Consider the following 21,240-nt stretch of genomic DNA (forward strand, 5'->3'; position numbering starts at 1 on the left):
GATTTATTGGCAGACTGTGGCAGAAATTGAATAAAATGTATTATGTATTTTAAATTATGTATTTAATAGAAGTTAACTCCACTTTTGAAATAATTTACACAGAAACCACATATAACACATATGTCATTTTCTTGTTGTAGTGTGAATATAAGCACTGTAAAAGTAGTTTGGTTTAACAGGCTGTTCACTTCAAAGACCAGACGGAGCAGAGAGTGTATTCATATTTCACATTAATTAAGCTGACCTACCTTCTAATAATTAACCTTGTAAACAACACAAACTAACATAGGAAGTTGGGCTAAAATCAACACATTTTCTACTTTGCCCATAGTAAAATATTGCTTAAGGGCATAAACAACTATAAAATAGTGAAAACAGCTTCATAAATCGAGGGCTGAATTTCTCCAACCAAGCAACCCAAGTGACCATGAGATGTGCACCTGTGGGCCCTGCACATTTTGCACAAATTTCATAGCCACCATCTTTTTTCCTACACACTAGGAAAGTGAGAGCGAGATGACGTGCAATCTTCATGCTCACCGCTAAATGCCACTAAATCCTACACACTGGTCCTTTAATTCAGCTTGTGCTAACTGTTCACCAACTGTCTGTTTTGTAGCTTTTGTGTGATAAAGAGCAGCTTCAGAACAGAGTTGCGGATTATTCTTATATTATTGACGCTTAGTGGGTGGAGACCAGGTCCCTGTTTTCTATTACCGATGCAGAGGTTGAGTGCTCTGTGTCTGGATACATGGCACTGACAGCTTTACCATGAGAGAGATGGAGAGCTTTTCTCTCTATTCGTCCTTTGCTCTTATTACTGGGCTGTTCTGCCGGCCTTGAGTCCCCACCCTGAAAACCAATTTCCTTGACAGTGTCACCCCCATATATATTACCCAAGAGTCACCGCAGCATCAGCGCGTCACGTCTCCATGACACTCACTTATGTTCATCAGTCTTAGTGCCATGGTGATCATGATACAGTTAGCTGCACTCTCACATATTATCCCCAGTGCAGCAGCAGCACTCATTTCCTCGCAGTGCAACAATAGAGAAAGATCCCTTGCCATGCTTAGAGGAGCGATTCACTTGAGATATAATTACTTATAACCATGCACTAATGTCCTACATGTAGCTTCCCCGCTACCTCTGTGCTGCTGAGGCCGGTAAAGGTTTTTTTTTGTTCCCCATCCAATCTCTTTTCATCTCCCTCATTTGCACAGCTTAGTGTAGCAATGTCCCAGGAAATGGGTCTATTAGCTATTCTTCTCAGCATAGAAAGAGGAGTAATGTGGTCAAGAGGCACTGGAGTGGGGGTAAGATTTGAGATGGGAGTTAGCACGAGTGCACGGGGGTCGAAATCACAAAGACTATGAGGTGAGAATTAAATTAGAATATTCAGATTCATGTTTCTAGTGTCCTCGTGATAATTGGGAAGAAGATTGGATAGGGTTTTGCTAAGTGCTAATAATCAGCTGCTCCTGCCCCGTCAAACACACTTAATTTCTCAGTGAAAGGATAGTAAGTGTTTTCTTAGGATGTAAATGGGTCACATTCTTCAGCATCTCAAAGGGGAGAGGGGGGAAATGCTCCAGCTCCTCCGACTTTACAGGAGTCAGTGGCTCGAGAAGCTGCTATAACATTGACTTTGATTAGTCCAAATATAGGATATCAGAGTCAGGCACCTACTGTACAGTATATTTCAGAAATAAATATTTGCAGTTATGCAAACCTAGTGCATTTAAGAATAGATTCTGATGGTGTACTTGGATTTCAAAGTACTTTGTTGTACCCGCCATGTGGAACTCAGGACTAACTACATTTCTATACAGCATTTCCATATAGTTTACAGCATTACGTGATACAGCAATAGTGTCAATACCAAGCTCTCAGAAATAGTGTGGAGTTTTGAGGCAATGTTGGTCACATGCAGTGACGCACACTGTCCCCAGAAAACATTTTCACACTCACAATATAAACAATGAAACAATGAAGACACTGTGTAAAGTCTCAATCAATATTTCTTAGTCACAAACACAGCAAAAAGGCAGAATTTTATCATTTCAGTCCCAAAAATTTGAAGGTCTAGACGAGCTGTTGTTTTAGGTTGTTATGCAGAAGTGAAAAACCTTTTTGTGTCCACAGCAAGCAACTGTTATACAAATGAATGGGGCACCATTTGGGACAGTGTCCAGTTTATCCTAATGTATCTATGGTCAAATAGCCTGTTAGATAAGGACAGCAAACCAGTGTGTGCAATATTCTGTATATATTCCATATATAAAGTTGGGATGCTGTGTAAAACAAATAAAACAAAATTTGATCCTTTTTATCTATACTCATTTGGAAATCATACAATATAATTAAATTAATCTGGATTAAGTTGCTCACTGGGCACAAATGCCAAAAGGTTTTGCAGACTTCAGCTCCTTCACGTTTTACAATTTTTGAGCTGAATGGATAAAAGTCTTTCACTTTGTGGCTGAGACTCTCAGAAAAATGTATTCAGTGACTCTTCTGTAAAAAATTATGCAAGAGAAAAAGGTGGAGTTGGATGGTAATGCAGGTTCTCTTGAGCACTTCATGTGCTTTGAAGTCTAAATTATCTGAAATGCTTTTTTGAATACATTGGGCAAGTGCAAATATTTATGTCTCATATGTTGGCAACGTGATAGTATTATTATTGGGTGTTAAAGGGGCATTCTCAAAAGGCTCTGTCATTCACAAGCATGTATTGGGAGAGGTTATCCCATTTATGAAACACACAGTCTCGGGAACCTTTCCTAATACTGTTGTCTTAAACACAGTTTTACACACTGTCCCACCTTTTTTGCAATTGGGTTGTAGCTCTTCGCCAAGAGCAGTTCCAACTCTGAGGAGTATCAGTACATGTTTTTTTTCTAGGAAAGCAACAACTCTGTCTTGTGTTTTGTAATGTTAGCTGTGTACAACAGCTGTAGCTTGGTACGCTGGAGAGCTTACACAAGGCAACCTTAATAAAATCCAGACTACTCTTGAACTTTTGCAGCAACTTCATCAGCCAAGCAGTTTGTCATTTTTACAATACAGAGTCAGGAGTGTTAAGTGCATATTCTAATCACTTTAAGTGTGAAGTGCTCCCAATACTCTGTCGTTTGCCAGTCCTTTGTTTTCAAAGTCTCATTACTGGGCTGCGCTCTTCAACTTGAAGTGCTAAATTCATCTCACATACATTTTACTTATTAGAAAAGTGTCTTTCAATACAGCCATGATCATTTATAGGCAGGTTTAATTATTTAACAGTTCATTTAGACACATCAATGATATGATCTACCTCTGTATATGTTAATAATAAACAACTTGTTGAAGTCAAGATGAAATGGAAAAATACCTTTTTAATCACATGCCTGCCTTTCCTGTTTCATTCAGCAATTCATCACGATACAGAAGATAAATCAAAAAGCTGCTTCATCTGGACTTTAAATTGAAATAATTACAATTTATTGGAGTTGCTGGTAATATACAGTATCATGGATGTGTTTAAATTCACTGTAAAACAATTAAGCGACAGAATATAAATTATAGGACTGTATTGACAGCTACTGTACGTCATTCATACATTAAAACTTTTTAAAATGACGCTCCTACAGTAACATCTATGCTACTGTTTACAACAAAACACTGTATATAGTTCATTCATTTCCAAAGATACCTTTGCCTTCAGATTAATTAGCCATCTTTATGAGCAAACACATAAGGAGTGCTTCTCCACCTCCCTGACAGCCCTGTGTACTCCTCCCAGCTGAAATGACTCTAATAACTGCCTACACTGACTGACGGCTTGATGATCTGTAAAATCATTGCTGGTTTTATTATATGATTCATGCATAGTCATGTTGTACAAGAAGTTCAGACAGAGGCAGTATTAAGCTTGTTTCTCGGAGACTCAGTGTGAGCTGTAGGGGGCTGTGGAGACTCAGCAGTGTGGTGGTGTCTCAGCAGGGCTCAGTGTCTGTGTGTGAGGGAGAGGAGAATATCATGAGATGGGGCGGGGGGGCTGTAAATCTGAGCAGCACCTGCTCCCTGGACTCTGGCGCGTGGTGTGAGGTCAGCAGCACCAGATATCCCATCGATCATATTTATTACATTCATCACAGCGCCAGTTTGTTTTGGCAGCTGATCGCACTAGGGAAAGAGACAGAAAGAATAGGCTTTTTATTTGAGGGACGGGGAATTCTTTCAGCATGAGCAGTGTCTTTGCATTTTTCTCTGCTCGGGGTCTTCAGAGAGAGCTCAGTCACTGATGTTGGCTCTGAGTCTCCGTCAAAACCACAATTACTGCAGAGTGATATTATAAGTATGGTTCTGGAAAGTTTCTGGAAGAAATAACTTCGAAAAAAAATATTAATGTGCCATCAATTCTCAGCTCTGTGGCAGATTGGGTTTGCAGTTGAGGTTTGTTAGGAATATTGAAAGAACAATTTGTGTTTTTATATCTTTGATTGATTTCTTTTCAATAATATGAAAGAAAACATGTTGAAAACCAAATTATTTGAGTGAGGGATGTTTATTTAGCCCATAAAAACTGAGGAAAGTATTTTGGTCTGGGCACTAACTGACTTTTTAGCTACTGTAGCAGTGTGGCTCTTGGGATGTCGGTCTGTCTGATGATCAGTCAGTCCACCAATTTGGTCCAGACTGAAATATCTCAACAACTGTTGGATACTGATTTCAGTGGTCTCCTGACTTCTTCTCCAGCCTGGCGGTAGACTTTGTGGTTTTAAGTGAACCGTCTCAACAACTGTTGAATGAATTGTCAAGAATTTGGCGAACACATTCGTTCCCCCCTGGAAGAAATGCAATATCTCTGTTAATCCCTAAACCTTTCATCCATGACCATGTGGATTTAAGACCAAACACCTTTAAAACTAATGACATTTATATCAGCCTTCGCTTTACTTTCTTCATAATGCTAAATAGCAAATAGCAAATAGCAAACATCAGCATGTCAGCATTGTCATCATAAGTGTGTTAGAATGCTGACATTAGCATTTAGCTCAAAGCACCAAAAGTACAGCCTCACAAAGATGATAGCAAGAAGTAGACTCTGTAGTCTAGTTCAGTAATGTGCTGCAATCTCAAAATCCATGTGTTTTGGTGAAAAGGGAACTGACCCTTCCTAAAGCTGCCTTTATATGATAAGAAATTTGCTCTTGGCTCACCGCAAGGTAGGGGGCAGAGAGGCAAAGCACAGCACTATGTCAATACATCACGTCTGTCTGGCGTACACCCCAACTTAAACATAGGATTTAGCTAAGTGGTTTGACCACTGATCACGTGTGGGCACAATAAGTCCAGTCCCTTTTTGATCAATATGAATATGTTGTTTTCAACATACACCAGCCAAGCACATAGTTTATCTACATAGTTGAAGTTGACCTTGACCTGCCCAACTGACTGTGACCGGCTAGTATTAGCATGAGGACTGAGACTGCGTAGGGTTACAAAAACAATATCAGGGCAAACCAATCAGTGATAGAGTAGGGTGGGTCATGCCTATGCCATCCTGGGGAAAAATATCACGTACAGGAGTTTGTCCCCATTACAGGCTTGCTCAACTCTTACAGGAGCACAAAGTTTGCCATGTTAAAGAGCCAGTTGTATAGTTTCACACTGGTGACAATGTGTGAATGATTATCTTTCAATTAACAACAGAGTTGTTTCATCTGTCACTGTCTGTGTCTTCACCAAGTCATTACCAAGAAAAAATTTACTGAATGAATAGAAAAGCCTTTTTCAAAAGCTAAATCTTTACATCTAAAGCTCACATACATATGTAGTGCAGTTGGTGTGTAATACTTGCAAATAATGAAGAGATCTGACCAGGAAATGGCTCTTTGTGCTTCCATTTAAATAATGGTCAGATTGTTGCTGTGATTGAGCTCTGCTCTCGATCAGGACCTTGCCTTGTATCTCGCTGCCATGTGATTGGCTGAGGTCCAGCAGAGATAAGAACAAAGGCATCTTTTGGCGCAGTTACCCTGAACACCACTGTCAGTTAATAAAGCTCTCCTTTCTCTAAACCAATTAAGCCAATTAAGCATGAAACGCAATGCTGCTTGTTTCTGCCATTATGCATTTCTATGAGGGAAGGAGTGAGACACAGGTCATTCCATGAGCTTATGAAAAGGGAGCAATCCAAGGACAGTCAGAGACACTTCAGCATGGTCTAATTGTGATTAAATCTGGTGATGCCAGTGTAGTCACGCATGGAAAAGCACAAATTGGACACTGCAATGCTGAAACGCTGCACAGTAATGTTGAATACTTGCTGCAAACATAATTTAACTTTAGATCTTTCCATTGGAGCATCATCTTACAGGAGCAACTAATAAATGTTTTTCTGACAACAGAAGTGCAGAACATTCATGCTAACTTCCTGAACGTCTGTTGCTGCAAATATTCCGACATCTGACTGTATTTTGATGTTGCTGCCAGGATGTTATGTGATAGCTGGGTTATTTTAATCAGCCTCCACAGGCCATGTCGAGGCTGACGCTAAACAGATGCTAATGTGAGGCCCATTAAAAGACACGGGGAAAGAGGGATTCAGTGTGCGCAGGCAAGCGGAAAAGCAACAGCCTGTTTATCGCCTCATCCTGCTTTGTGCTCCAAACCTCATTGCGGAATCCTGTGAAGCCCCCACTCCTCTTTCTTTCTCCTCAGTGTCTGCCCCCCTCCCTCGCCTCACATTTCTTGCAGCAGCGTCATGCATGGGGGCATTCCTTGAACAGAAACAGATTTGTTTAGTTCTCCGTCATTTTCTTTCACTGGACCCCTGTCTTTTTTTATCATGTCTGAAAGTTGAACAGAGAGGCTATAGTGAGAGGAAGAATGTCCTCACTCTTCTGTTTATGTTTTGTTACACTCTGCTTTGCATCCTACTTTGTTTTCTTTCGCCTGTCCCTTTCTCTATTCTGTGGCAAACTCTCAATATAATAGTGACAAGAGACATTTTTAGTCATGTCCAGTTTTTAAAAGACTTTTTGGCTTGTTTCTGAGGTTCATCTCAGTGGGCTAACTGTATTTATTCTGGGATGGAGCCCAGAATTACACATTCTTGGGCTCTGGTGTAGAGCTGGAGGGCCAGAGCATTGTCCACAGTCGACAGGCAGGAGGAAATGGACTGACAATCACTGATGTTCCCGTCGTAGACGTTCCAGAAATATGACAAGGCTGCACTTAGTGCTTCACTTTCAGTCTATTCTGATATGTGTCAAAGTCTAAATATGCTTGGTTTTAGTCAGACAGGCCAGCTGTAATTTGACTTTAAGTCCCCTTAGCTATATTTAAGACAAATGTACAAATAATGACGATAAGGCATAGCTTGGATTGTTTGAAGGAGTTGAATAAAATGCGAATAAATAGTCAGTGTATTACCTGTAGATGACTGATGATGCACCCCTGGTTTGGTATAGGAGTATAGGAAGCCAAGCAATGTACTGCTGTGGACAGGGTCGGGAGCAAAATATATTTTAGCCACCTAAATAAAATCAATATCAGCTTAAGTGTATGCTATATTTACAATATTTTCACTGCTTTAACTTGCCCTCAGACAGCCCTCACCAGACTCCACTGGCAAAAACATGCTTATACCTCACAGACCACTGGAGTTGCTGGTCTACCGCTGCCTTGATCTGTTTGTCTGTTTATGTTACTGTGTGCTTTTGGTATTTTAAAGGTTAGTTTGGATTCACCAAAGTCGCACTATAACACAACCAAAAGATCCTTGAGGCAGTGGGAGACAACTCCCATGTTCTGTGAGGTAAAATTACCAATTTTGTCCATTGCTTCAGACAGAGCGATATTATCCTTATATAAAGGGCGGTTTCCCAGCAAAAAAGGCTGTCTTACAGCTAAATAAAATGTTGAAAATATATGAGCAGACATGTGATATTGAAGTATAAGTTTGTCAGAAGTATCAAAATATCAATATTTTTTAGTAACACATGTTTGAAACAGTAATAATAATATTTAATGTTATTGAAAGTACTGAATTTATTTTAAAAAATAAAAATGTTAATAAAAGTGTTAATTCAGTCTTTATTATCCTGCCTGAAAATTGGTTTGCAGCATGCAAAACCAGTGTTCAGGGACTTTTTCTGCTTCAGCACTATGTGCAGGTTGTTAATTTATAAAAGGACTATTTTGTGTTCCTAGAATTACTTTTTTTCCCCCTTTTTGGGTCATGGTATAGAGTATAGTTTTTTTTAAACTAGTATTGTATCAAAGGTTGAATTGCTGGTACTGTGACTGTGAACTCTTCTGGCTAAAATATGTTTTGCTGCTGACCCTGTCCACAACAGTGCATTGCTTAATCTCCTACACTTGTTCTCCTGCCACTTCTCCGTCTGCTGTATATAATACACTGTCTCTTTAAGTACCTCATACAACCTCATTTCAGATATTCCAAACCATCCCTTTAACTATGGTGTTTACACTTTTCAAACATAGTAGATTTCTTTTGATAGTAGAGACTTGTGCAGTTAGTTGTGTCATAGTTTGTGCCTCTGGAGCCTCAGCAACCAATCAGAAATGATTTGTTGCCTCTTTTAGCTGTGACACCACAACACCAATATAATCTAACTTCCTCAGGAATTCATGCCATCTCTCCTCTCCTCCTTCACATCACTTCTCATCTCCCACCCCTTCCTCTCAGTCTTTGTAGGCCCCATGTTAACCATCTGTCATGCCACCTGAAAATCATCTTGTTCTCCAGAGTGCCATGACAGAGCAGAGAGACTTCTCCTCCTCGTAAGCCTGCTGCATGACAAAGCAGTCTCCATTTAACCTGATATATCCTGCAGATTCGAGCGACCACACATAGCCATTATGCAACAGTTACTTCTTACAGGAAGTTTTAAAAATAAGAGATTTCCATATGTTCCGAGAGGTTGGATAAATGTCAGTTCTGTCGAGTAAATGCAATTCCATATGTTTATACTGCTCTGTTTTAAGCCTGTCGGTCCTCCACTGAGGCTGGTGAGGAGGACAGGGCAGAGCTTGAATGGTCCAATGTGTAAGATTTACAGGGATCTACTGGCAGAATATGGCAGCAAATGAATATAAGTATGTTTTTGGTAGTGTATAATAACCTGAAAATAAGAATTATTGTGTTTGTGTTACCATAGAATGAGCCATTTCTGTAGGTTTCAACAAGTTAATTTTAAGGCTTTATATGACCATTATAGATGCAATTTAGGACCTGCCCACAGGCATGTCCATACTGGCATAAAAAATATCAAGAATATAAAGAAAATAAACGGTTCCAGAATTATTTGCAAAGTAAATGAAATTATTCACATTCAACATGAACATTCAACTGAATGGTGCAGGGTTATTGTATCATAGATTTATTATACAGGAATGTTGGCATGAATCCAAACACTGTCCAAAGGTTGCTTAGCTGAGTTGCAGGAGTTAACATTGTGTGGGTCGAACTTTGGTGATGCTCCTGATGTGAATACAGAGCAATATTTTAATGATTGCATTATTTTTTCTGACTTCCAATATGACTCTAATACCTTTGCATCCAGAGTTTCTCATTTGAGGGTTTTCTTGCACAAGGTGCAGCGGGCTGAAAAGTCATTATTTTTAACAGGTTTCAAACAAGCACTAAATGCGGTGCTCTTGAGTCAGAACGCTTGCTGAACTTGCACTTATCCATATTAGATTAAAGTAATGACCAACAATTATCAAACGTATTATCTTTAGAAGAAGCTTTTTTGACGAAAGGAGACACCATGTTAGCTCAACGCCACACAACAACACACTAGCCGGGTGCAGGGTGTGCTGCAGTAAATTCTGATTAGGCTGCACAGTTTACTTTAGTGGTTATTGGGATGTTGGTTTTGTTTTGTAGTTGTCACAGTGTGATCAGTACATTTTTTTTTCATAAAAATATTTTTGAGAATCTGTCTGTCTGAAGTTAATGTAACTTTATAAAAGGAACCTCAACTTCATAATCCAATTTTAAGACCTGTCAAAATCATATTTAGGACTTTGCAAGGCCTAAAATACAGATTATTAGATTCTCTTACACCAGGGGTTTCCACTCACCACTTGAGCCAAAATAATCTAATATTCCTGTTTGACATAACTTCAGACTTCATAACAAGGATCTGTCAAAAGGCAGTTTTGTCATTTCTGACTCTGGAAACGTGGGAAAAAAATCTCTTTAAACATATCACTGTGAAAACCTGGAGAGTGAGATGTGGCATTTGCAATGTGCGAGCTCACTGCTCTGTGACACTCAATACTGCACACTGGTCTTTAAAAATAAAATAAGCCAGAGTTTTATTCAGTTTTCTCTCCTATTCCGCTCAGCTTCAAGTCTGTTTATGAGCATAAAACGTCCCTGAGAGTCTTGCCCTTTTTGTCAGAGGACATCTCCCTCAGTCATCTTAGATACTGCTTCTGATTTCTGATGTGCTACTTGTTTGACTGTAAAATAGATCACAGCCTAAAACCTGAAGCAGGACAAAGTTGCCCTGCAGCTGTGTACTGATTGTCTCAGAAAATGTTAAAGCAGCTCAATCAAACACGGCCCTTTTACCTCATGTTATTCCTGTTTATCTTTTCAAAACACCTTGGAGAGACGTGCTGCCCATTGCACACTCACAAAGACTACAAATTTGAATTGCTGACTTATAAAAAGAAGTGTAGCACAATGAATAAATAAAAGGATGGCTCCTCAAGGACAAGACATGAATGATAAAAGGCTGTAGTGAATGTGAGGCAAGAGAAGTATGGTAACTATCCAACTAAAGTGCCTGTGAAGGGAGCTCAAAAATACTGTAAGTGTGCTGCGATTGACACATTCTGTCCAAGGTGACTCCAGTTGCAACTCAAACTCAAAGTTTCTGTTTACCTCCTCACATATTCAGGAGGTAAAACATTAGCCTGTGGAGTGAGAAATTCCAAAATATATAATTTTTTCTGAGGATTGAAAACTGTTCTCACTTTTCTGTCTGTTGGGAAAGAGTGTTTTGTTTGAGTCTCAACAGGGAGCATCTCTTTGAGGGGGGAGAGGTTTTGTTTTATGCCATCTTGTTTGGTGCGTTGGCGAGATGGGAGTGAAAGCCATTAAATAGTCTTAGTTTAGGGGAAAAGGGAATGTGGGCTCCTTCGCCTCACCCCGCCTGTGTGTCACCCTGTCACCTCTGTGCTGAGGGGGCCCAGGTTTTGTGAGGAGTCCAACACATCTGAAAGGGGACCCAGCATGTCGCCTACAGGATCCCCCGTCCTGCTGCAAGCATAGAAACATCATAAGAAAAGCCGGAACGTCCACAAACTCCCTTTGAATATTAAAATGAGAATTATCAGAGATGAAAAGGACGGGAAGATGAGAGACAGTCTCTCCATTGAGCGATTAGGTGGCGAGATGGAGAGGGGAGTGAACTTCAGCACGCACATTGTATATAGAGTTGCCCTCATTAAGATCCCATCGTCCTCTGGGGGGAAACATTGTCGCTGGATTTAGGAGACCGGCCAAGACTGCAGGGGTTTATGTATTTGGCAGATCTCAAGGGTAGCAGCATGAAGGACTCTTGGTGGGAAGTGCAGCAATGTTTGCAGTTTGTTGCTGTTTCTGAATGTTTTCAAGAGGATCTTTGGATTGGATTTTTATTATTTGCCACTTTTGAAGGAATACCAGCCTGCAGCCACTGAATTAACAAGTTTGTGTAGTAGCTGGCCCTGTCACCATGCAGATTGTGTGTTTACTGGTGGTGCTGTTTGCCATGCTGGTCATGCTGGGAGTTCCTAAAGACCATAAGGGTCCACACGGGACCCATCGCCAGAAGTCTCACTGGTGCAAACGGCTGCCTAATAATTTTGGACTTCACCAAAACCACCAGACTCTGAGGCACGCCCACAACAAACCACACAAATGTAACCACATCTCTCACAGTAAGTACAGAAAGTTCTGCATTACAAAAGTGTCATCCAAAAAACTAATGACTCATCCAATCTTTCAACAGCATGCAAAGTTGTTTTGCTTCTATTGAGTGGTTGTTAAAGGTATTAAGGCCTTGGAGCCCTTTGCAGTCCGGGAAGTGTTTCTTTTTTTTTTTTTTTTTTTTTTTTTATTCTTTTATACCTTGTATATTCTTGGCTGTGGTGTTAAAAGCTCTCCGCTGTCGCTGCTATCACAGGCCTGACAATATGTCATTTTTCCTGCCTCTGCTCGTCTGATCAAGGTTGCATGGGAGGGGGAAGAGACAGGACAGAGAGCCGCCCTGTTTATGGGACTCGGTCGTCATAACTTGCGCACACTGTGGTGGGTTTTTTTCTCTCATTTTGACAACCATAGAAGGAGGGTGGAACTGAACCTGAATGCAAATTGAAAAGTGTGGTGATACAGGTGGGGCCATGGGCAGAGTTCAAAGAGGAGCTTAAGCATGTGTATACTTTTTAGGGTGGGATGTGCTTTGAAATCTGAGAGTACAGCAATACCAGTAAAATCAATCTCTTTTTCTACAACCCCCCTTAATGTTTACCACTATGATACATTGCCATTTTCTTTTATCAACACTCAGTAATGCTTTGGAACTGAGGACACTAATTCTTGAACTTTTGAAAGTGAAATTATTTTGCATTCTTGCTTGATGTACAACTTCAGTTGCTCAACAGTCTGGGGTCTCTGTTGTTGTATTTTTTGATTCACAATGCACCACACATTTACAATAAGAGACAGGTCTGGACTGCAGGCAGGACAGTATAGTTCCTGAACTCTGTTACTGCAAAGCCACGCTGTTGTAACACATGCAGAATGTGTCTCGGCATTGTCTTGCTGAAATAAGCAGGGACGTCCTTGAAAAAGACATTGCCTGGATGGTAGCATATGTTGCTACAAAACCTGCAGTTACCTTTCAATATTAATAACTTCACAGATGTGACAGTTATCCATGATGTCATGGGCATCAACACACCCTCATACCATCATAGATGCTGAGTTTGAAGTTAGCACTGGCAGCAATCTGGATGGTCCTTTCTATCTTGAGCCTGGAAGATGCAACATCCATGATTTCCAAAGACAATCTGAAATGTGGACTGTTCAGGCCGCAGCACACTTTTCCACTTTGCATTAGTCCATCTCAGATGAGCTCGGGCCCAGAGAAGTCTGCAGTGTTTCCGAATGTTGTTACATGGCTTTTGCTTTGCATAGTAGAGTCCGAACTTGCATCTGTAGATGCAGTGACAAAACTGTGTTTACTGACAATGGTTTTCAGAAGTGTTCTCAAGCCCATGTGGTAATATCCTTTATATAAACAAGTCACAGGCATTAAATGTTGATTTCGGGCCTTGCTTCTTGCATGCAGGGATTTCTCCAGAATCTTTTAATGATATGGATTGTAGATGGTGAAATTCCTAAATTCCTGCAGTTTTGTGTTGTGAAACATCGTTCTTAAACTGTTGGACTATTCACCCATGCAGTTTTTCTCAAAGTGGTCAGCCTTACCCCATCCATGCTTGTTAACCACTAAGTCTTTCAAGTATTCCCTTCTCATACCAAATCATTTACATATTGGAATCCCTTTCCTATTATTCTATTATTTGCAGGTAATGTGAGAAAAAGAGAGATGACAGCACTGCCACTGATCTGTGATAACAGTGTCTGTTTTGTGTGACACTTATTTTTGCATTTATTTCATTTGCTGTGCTACATCAAAAGTTCAAAATGCTCACATCCTCTTGTAGCAGTCAGTCCTCCCAGAGACCCTCCTTCCCTGGTGGGTCTAAGTGAGGACTTTGCTGATAATTGCTTCTATGTTACAGTTCCCTGCTGCTGGCGAGAGGAAATTTTAGTATTTTCAATTGGCGGTATTCAGCTGAACAGCCACTTTAAAGATCCACGGCTGTAAAAGCTTTTAGGAAAACAGGGCACATGAGGACCAAGTGGGAATGGAGTGTGTAAAAGTGTAATATAACGCACACATGGCTGAATGAGAAATCAAAACATGCTCAGAGTTGAAAGACAGAACTTTGAACGTTTTTAATTTATTTCAACTTTCATTTTACCAAGATGTCCCATTCAGATGAAAAACCTTGTTTACAAGAGAAGCCAAGGCAGCACCTGTACAACATGACATTAAAAAGCAACATCTACACGATAAACAAAAATCCACAATAAAACGAGAGCAGCTATTCAAACACTGTGATCTCTCAAGAAAAACAATCACATGACTCCATCACCACATTCTTTATGGTGCACTTTAATTCATTACTTCATATAAATGTGTCTAATTTTGAGCTTTTTGTAAGAAAAACACAGATTTGTCAAAACACGGTAAATTAAAAAGCAACCACCTGGAGAAGCATAGCTGTTAACTACCAAAGCTGAGACAGGCTGGAAGTTTAAACAGAATTGCTTTATAAATAAAAAAATAATAATAATAGTACTCTTGTCTGAGAGTGGTCAGTGAGGTCCAACCCATCAAATAATAAAGAATGCAGTGGCGAGTAGGGAACTTTACATTTGTAATGAAATAAGTCAGTTAGTAAGCATTTGGCATCATGGGGGTCTCAAACTGGTGAAAGAGGACAAATTTCAGATTGGTTAAAATAGATGTAAGTATGTTTTTGGAGCAAACAGCTGAGCAAGTGTTGATAAACAGCATAATCTTTGATGAACAGCATATTTTCAAACCATTTATGTGGCTGTTAATCTTTTTATTTGTGTGAGAATAACTTGTTCCTTATGTTTTCATAATTGTGTTAAAGGTTGCATTTAAATTAAATTATCTAAATGAGAAAAAATGTGCCTATGAGGGCTGTTTATACTCTGTTTATTTCACTGTGATGAAGATGCTGCATTAAAACATTAGTCTTTGCACTTAATAGAAAGCCAGGACCTCCAGTTTAAAAAAAAATGTATTGAATTGTACATTAACTTGCTCATTTGAGGTCTCTTGAAGTCTTGTATCTTCATTGAGCACATATCAGCAGGATTTGTGTGAGTTGTCTGTTAACGCACCAGAAAGATAGCTGATTGGTGGGTCTGATTCCCAGGACGTCAAATACTAATGTTTTGGGTTTTGTAAAGTGTCCTGAGCACAGGAGACGTAAAGAAATACAGGCAGAGGGCAGGGTACAGCCTCCACCACACACTTCTAATGGGTCATACATTATGATTGAAAGGCATTATGTTTATATTATTCTATACATTGTTTTTTTTAACCTTCAAACTCATGATTTCATTCAGTGTAATTTAGTGGTATGGGAGAATAGACATGATGATTCTCCACTATTCAGTCCACAATACTGAAAGTATTTGGACCATGACACACTGAAAACCCCCTGTGCTTTATGATTAATGAATCACTACTAGCCACTCCTCAGCTGACACACCATATGTAGTTTTTTCTGATAAAAACGGGTCTTCTTAGATCAGTTCTGGCAGCTTTCACTGGAGGGCGCTGTTTGGCCACAAATGTTCACAGGAGCCCACATAGACACTGAGCTGAGCTGATCTGTGCAAATGTGGAAATGTTACAGCTGTTCTTTTTACTCATTCATGTTTCCACAACATTTTAGATCTTTTAATGCAAGATAGCTTGCATAGTTGTAAATTCTACTCGCCTGATTTAAACGAGGTTCTTGTGTCTGAATTTGGTTGTGACTCAGATGTTCTAAGAAATAGCAGGCTGCAGGCTAAATTGATCAAACCATTCCAGAGAAACTCAGATTTATTGAAGCCTGAAGTGGGGAAAAAAAAAGAGATGAGAAACACATTTTTATGTGGGTGAGTCCCAAGTTTATGTCACATTGGGGAAAATATTAAATCAGGAACACAGATCAGCAGATAAATTGTCAAACCAGATTTGAATTCACTATGTGTAGTCACAGTGCACTGATGCACATTAAATGTGGGTTCTTTTCTTTGGCTTTATATTTATATACTATCATATATATTTACAGTTTGGACACGTTATTAGTTCTCTGCGTATTATGGGCAATACAAGGCATAAGGTTTCATGTGTAAATTTTAAAAAAAGTGTTTAGTTTTTATTGATAATTTTTAAACATTTATACACACATAAAACTGGCAGATGGACTAGCAAACAAACCCCAAAAACAAAATAATTAAAAAGGGGAAAATATTTGTTGGAAGTTACACTTTTAGCATCCATTCTCTGTTTTATCAACTTAATGACTAAACAAAAAGTGTTTTAATAAAAAAAAGGTACACTTATAAAATATATAATGTCTGTACAGTTTTTAATCCTTAAATACACACAGAAGGATAAAAATATGATTTAGTTGCTCATCTAGTTTATAATATTGAAATATTAATGGACTGTGAAACCACAGGAGACAAAACAAAAGCTTAAAGTATTTTAGGGCCATTATATAATAACTCTGGAGATCCAAAAACACGCTGCGAAGTCCCTTTTGGAATATCATTGAAAGAGGCTGCTCCATTTGTTTTCAGTCATGAACCGCAGAAAGAATAAAAGCAACATGTCTGAATAGTTTTCTAAGCTTTCTCTTATTGTTGGACCGAGTTAAAGAAAATACAGTAGCCTGCTGCCTGCTGCCAGTGTGCGCCGTGCGTCTGCGCTCAGGCTGCGCGCTGGGATCCACGCGGGATTGAAGAGGTTAAATTTCTTCTCTGGGAAACATTGTCGGGTCTATGGAGGGGGTAGAAAGGCGCATACCAATTGACGAGGCATTCCGCTTTCCTTGAATGAAAAGCTGTGACTATGATGCCGTGTTTGCCCCCTCTCGCCTGAGGTTCGGGCTCCGCGACGCAGCACAGGAGCAGCTGAGGAGGAAAAAACGGGGGGGAAAGTGATGGAAAAGTTGCTCTGATCGTGTGCGTGGATCCGCTGGATGAGGGAGGACAGTCGCTGCAGGACGAACTCGCAGAAGTTTCCGATCTCAAGTGACACATTCAGAATCGGACTGAAATAATGTGACTGCAGGGACAGAGGCTTTCAGCGTGGACTACGGCGAGATTTTACTCACTTTTCACTCACTTTTCAGCCACGGTGGATTTAATATTTTAGCCTTTTTTTTGCACAAAGGATCTAAATGGTTTGAATGAGAGCGCACGGACGGCAGCAGCGGGATGAATTCAAAGAAAGGATAGAGCTCTGCTTCTCTGCTCGTATTCTCACTCATTTTTAACACATGCCTTCATTCAGTTGAGCTGAACTACTGAAATACAGCATGTGTTGAGATTTCCTGCTGTTTGGAACTGTTTTCTATTATATTTTTTTATCTTCCTCTCATCCACAACAAGAAGCCAAAGCAAGCTCTTGATAAACTGCTCTTGGACTGTTGTCACGTTTTGCTTTTTTTGGGTCTAAATCTGGCTGTTCTTTCTTCAAACTCTGGATTCTAAGCTTCTGTTTTCCAGTTTTGACATGAAGCAGCGGATGCCTAAGTTGCTTTGTGAATAATTTGGATTACACAAGAACATTTCTCATAAGAGAGACGTTGAATGATGTCTCCAACTTCTATTGGATTTGTATTTCTGTTAGGAGTTCTCCATGTGTGCTCAGGTAAGTCACTGATCATGGTTATTCAGGAGTAATCTTGCAGCTTTGGCCTTTTATTTGGGTTTTACAAGTTGATTTTTGAAGGAGGGGAAAAATCAAAGGAGGAAAAATACTAATTTTTTAATTATTTGTGCCACAGGCTTTAATATATGTATTCAGATAGACTACAGTCCATGCAAAACAAAACAGTTTCATTTAAAATCATTCAATAAACACCATTTAAAGAAAAAAAAAAAGAATACTTTAACTTTTTATCACCTTTTTTGTAAGTTGGAACAACACTGGAAGAACAATTCTGATTAACTGTCATTTATAGTGATTCTAGTTTTATCATTTATTGACTGACTTTATTGACATTATTATCCTAAAACCTAAAAAAAAAAAAAAAAAATCAGAGAGAATTCCTTAAGACAAAATCCAATCAAATTTGGGGCCTGTGCTCTAATCTGCATCAGTTGTTGGGGTCCTTGACATGAAAAAGCTTTGGAAACCCTGCAAGTCTCAAAATGTATTACTATTACACTTTATTTTCTAGCCTAAAGATTAAAAAAAAACTCAGATGGGGTTCCTAAAGATAAAATCCTACCAAATTTGTGGTGTCTGGACCATTGTACATCTGTTTTGAGGGTTCTTGACATGAAAAAGCTTGAGAAAACCTACAATAAAGTCTCCAAATCTATTAAAGTTTGCCTTCTCAGTGAATAATGGTTGCTGCATTACAAAACTTTCCCCGACCATGAGAAAACCCTTTTTGAACGCTGGACTTTTGTTAAACAGTGAGTGTGTTTTAGGCCTACTTGCTCAGATGTTTATAAGAGGATCATCTCTGCTGTATTTTCAGCTTCATGCTTTGAAATAAAGTATACACAACAGTGAAATTTTCTCTCTTGTCCACTAAAAACTCTCAGGGTAACGAAGGGTAATCTAACTTTGAAGAGCTGAGCACACATAAAGTCACACATACAGTGCTGCAGCCATGTGGGATGAGTGCAGAGAGCAGCTATCATCCTTCATGCAGACAGCACAGAGCCCCTGTGGAGACCATGTTTCCATGTATGTCGCTACTCCACTCATAGATAACTTACTGCTGAGTGCAACATTTTCTGTATGTTTTTATATGTTTTTATTTGACTTTTTTTTTATTCGGATTTGCACCATTTCTAAAGCGTCATGTGGAGCTACAGCAGCCTGGTTTCAGTTGTCTTTGTGTTGTGGTGCCGCCTGTATTGTTCCTTATTATCTTCCACATTATTCCTCCTCAGTCATCACATGGAAGTCTCTATAGAGCTCCTGCACTATTATAGCTGGGGTTTTCCAGGTCAGTTGCTTCAAAGTTATGAGGAAGCAAATGCCTGCCACCCCATTATAAGACATTAGGAAAAGTGCACCCTGAATGTGAGCTAGTGGAGCATTTTACACAAAGAAACACTTGTACAGAACCTGTATTGAAAAAAAGACAAACATGTGTAAGGTAGTTTATTGGTGTAATACTCCTGAAAAACTGACTGCACAGAGTCAATGCAGTGACAACCAGGCCTTCTGCTACTGTTTAATGTAGCTCCAACATACGTATGTAAGTATTTAAAGGGGTAGTTCAACCAATTTCAAAAACACATATTTTTTCTCTTACCTGTAGGATCACCATGCAGAAAAAAAGCATGCATCTGCTCATAACAGCGCAGAATGTAGACATTCATGGTGTGTTCCTCAGCTAAGCCTGCTAACAGTCTGCGAGAGTCATTCTGTAGAAAGAAAATAGTTCCTAAATGAAATGGCTCACAGCAAAGTCTGTGGATTGTTGATTGCTTTGGTCAAGATTTCTGGAAAGAGGCCTCATGCGAGAACCACTCATACAAACAGACTCTCGCTGCAAGTTCTCTTTAATCACTACAGTTTAGGAGAACTTGCCGAAGTCACAATTTTTCTCTTATTTTGAATTTTCTCTAAGATATGAGCACAATTAAAGAGTGGTCTAATCATGTGTGCAGTATGTCATCTGTTATCTAAACTTTTGCTTTTCACCAATGGATTGTAGCCTATATTTCATTACTTTGAGACAATTTTGAGTTTGAAAAATCATATATAAATTACAATTCATATTTATGTTGACATTATTCTTTTTGAGGCTGCAGTTGGAACAGTTCTCAGTTTATTTAGCCAAATGATATCATCATTAATTCAAAATAGCTGTTACAATTACTGTCAGACCTGTTTGCCAGTTTAAATGCAGGTTTCAGTAACTCATGAATGTGCCCTCAAATATGCACAGGTGGCATTCATCACATCTATGTGGGTCATTTGCACAGTTATCTGACATCAGGAGTGTTTGCTGAATCTGACGTGGCACACTCACACAAACCCACTGTACAATAAAACGGAAGAAAAAGTTAAGAATAGAAAACGTTCTTGCATGATGTCTATTGCTGTTGAGTTTTTCAGATGTATTTTTTAGTCCTTTGAGCACCACAAGCTGATTGCCATCTAGTTCCATTGTATTCAAGAGAAGGCAGATGTCTCTCCACAAACTACAAACCCCAAACTGAACACCAAAATTCTCTAGATGGATAAATAGCACTACAGATGTGAGGAAAAAATCTATATTTTTAATCCGGGGATGAACCGTCCCTTTAGTTAATAGTGTAATCTTTTGTCCAAACTCTTGTGAAGTGAAGTATTTCCGCATCTGAGTATAAATGTTAGGGATCTCAAGCAAGCTCAGACTGAAAGGTCTTTATTCTGTGTCTGCTGGCTGTGTTGTTAGTCCATTTTTTGTGTCCGTGTCTTTATGCACAATTTCATCATCCATAGTCAAATGTTAATCGTGCTTCCTGGTTGGTTTCCTGAATTGGCTCTTTGTTTTCTGTGGAACAGCAGCAGTGATTTGGCTATGGTAAAATCTTCTGACACCACAGTCCGTTTGAGGAAACACTGTAGCACCTAAACAGGAAGTAGGGTCAGAGGTGAGCGTTTTAGAGCTATAGGTGGTGGCTCCATCTGCTCCACCCCTCGGCCAGATCCCGAGGCCTGCCCGGGCTGAGCTGCTAATGGTCCTGTCCTGTGAGAAAGACCCACAGACACCAGGGTTTCCAATTACGCCTGGCTGTGGGGATGTCTGGGGATGTTTTCTGGGGGAGAGGCGTGAGAATAGGGCCTGCTAATAGAGATGGACTGGACAGCAGATACTCAAAGGATTGGTCTTGGATTAAACACCAGTGTTGGGGAAAATTGGATTACACGCCACTTGCCAGGAAAAGATTTCATATTTGCTGCTAATTGGAGGGTTAACAACTTCATTCCAGTGTAGAGGAGGTATCAGATCTCTTAAGTAAACTCTCAGTGATGTTTAGTAACATCTCTGTGGATAATCTCAAGATTATTCTCACATCGCTGGCCTGGTTGTAAGATAGTATTTTTATATGTGTGAAATAGAGGGAGAGACATGAGACAACCTTTGCCCCTGTCAAACTGGTGGTGACTCGCTTATTGCTGCCTTGCCCTGTCTGATGGGTGTAAATTGATACCTTCATCTATCACGGCTCGCCCTGTTATCAGCCGATCGGTCCTCCTGCTGTACACTAAATGGTTGTTATCTCTCCTCCAAGTGCTCGTCAGACCTTATACTCACCTCTGAGGTGCCATTCAGATGAGGGCAAGAGGTGGCCATACTTCTCACACTCAAATACACTTTGGATCA

General features: G+C 39.7%; 1 protein-coding gene across 4 annotated transcripts in view; it reads left to right on the plus strand.

Annotated features, from left to right (window-relative positions):
• robo1 (roundabout, axon guidance receptor, homolog 1 (Drosophila)) overlaps nt 1-21,240 on the plus strand; it is a 328,311-nt gene that overhangs the window by 125,853 nt on the left and 181,218 nt on the right. Inside the window, exon 1 of one of the 4 annotated variants that reach the window (XM_084717999.1) lies at nt 16,655-17,549. The exons of the other annotated variants lie outside the window; for them this stretch is intronic. Within the exon in view, the coding sequence (XP_084574125.1) occupies nt 17,489-17,549 (61 nt within the window). The 5' untranslated portion in view covers nt 16,655-17,488. Of the gene's footprint in view, nt 1-16,654; nt 17,550-21,240 lie in introns of those variants that run through there. 4 annotated transcript variants of the gene reach the window in all.

Source organism: Lutjanus erythropterus, chromosome 4, assembly GCF_056507025.1.
Source record: "Lutjanus erythropterus isolate fLutEry1 chromosome 4, fLutEry1.hap2, whole genome shotgun sequence".
NCBI classification, from domain to species: domain Eukaryota; kingdom Metazoa; phylum Chordata; class Actinopteri; order Lutjaniformes; family Lutjanidae; genus Lutjanus; species Lutjanus erythropterus.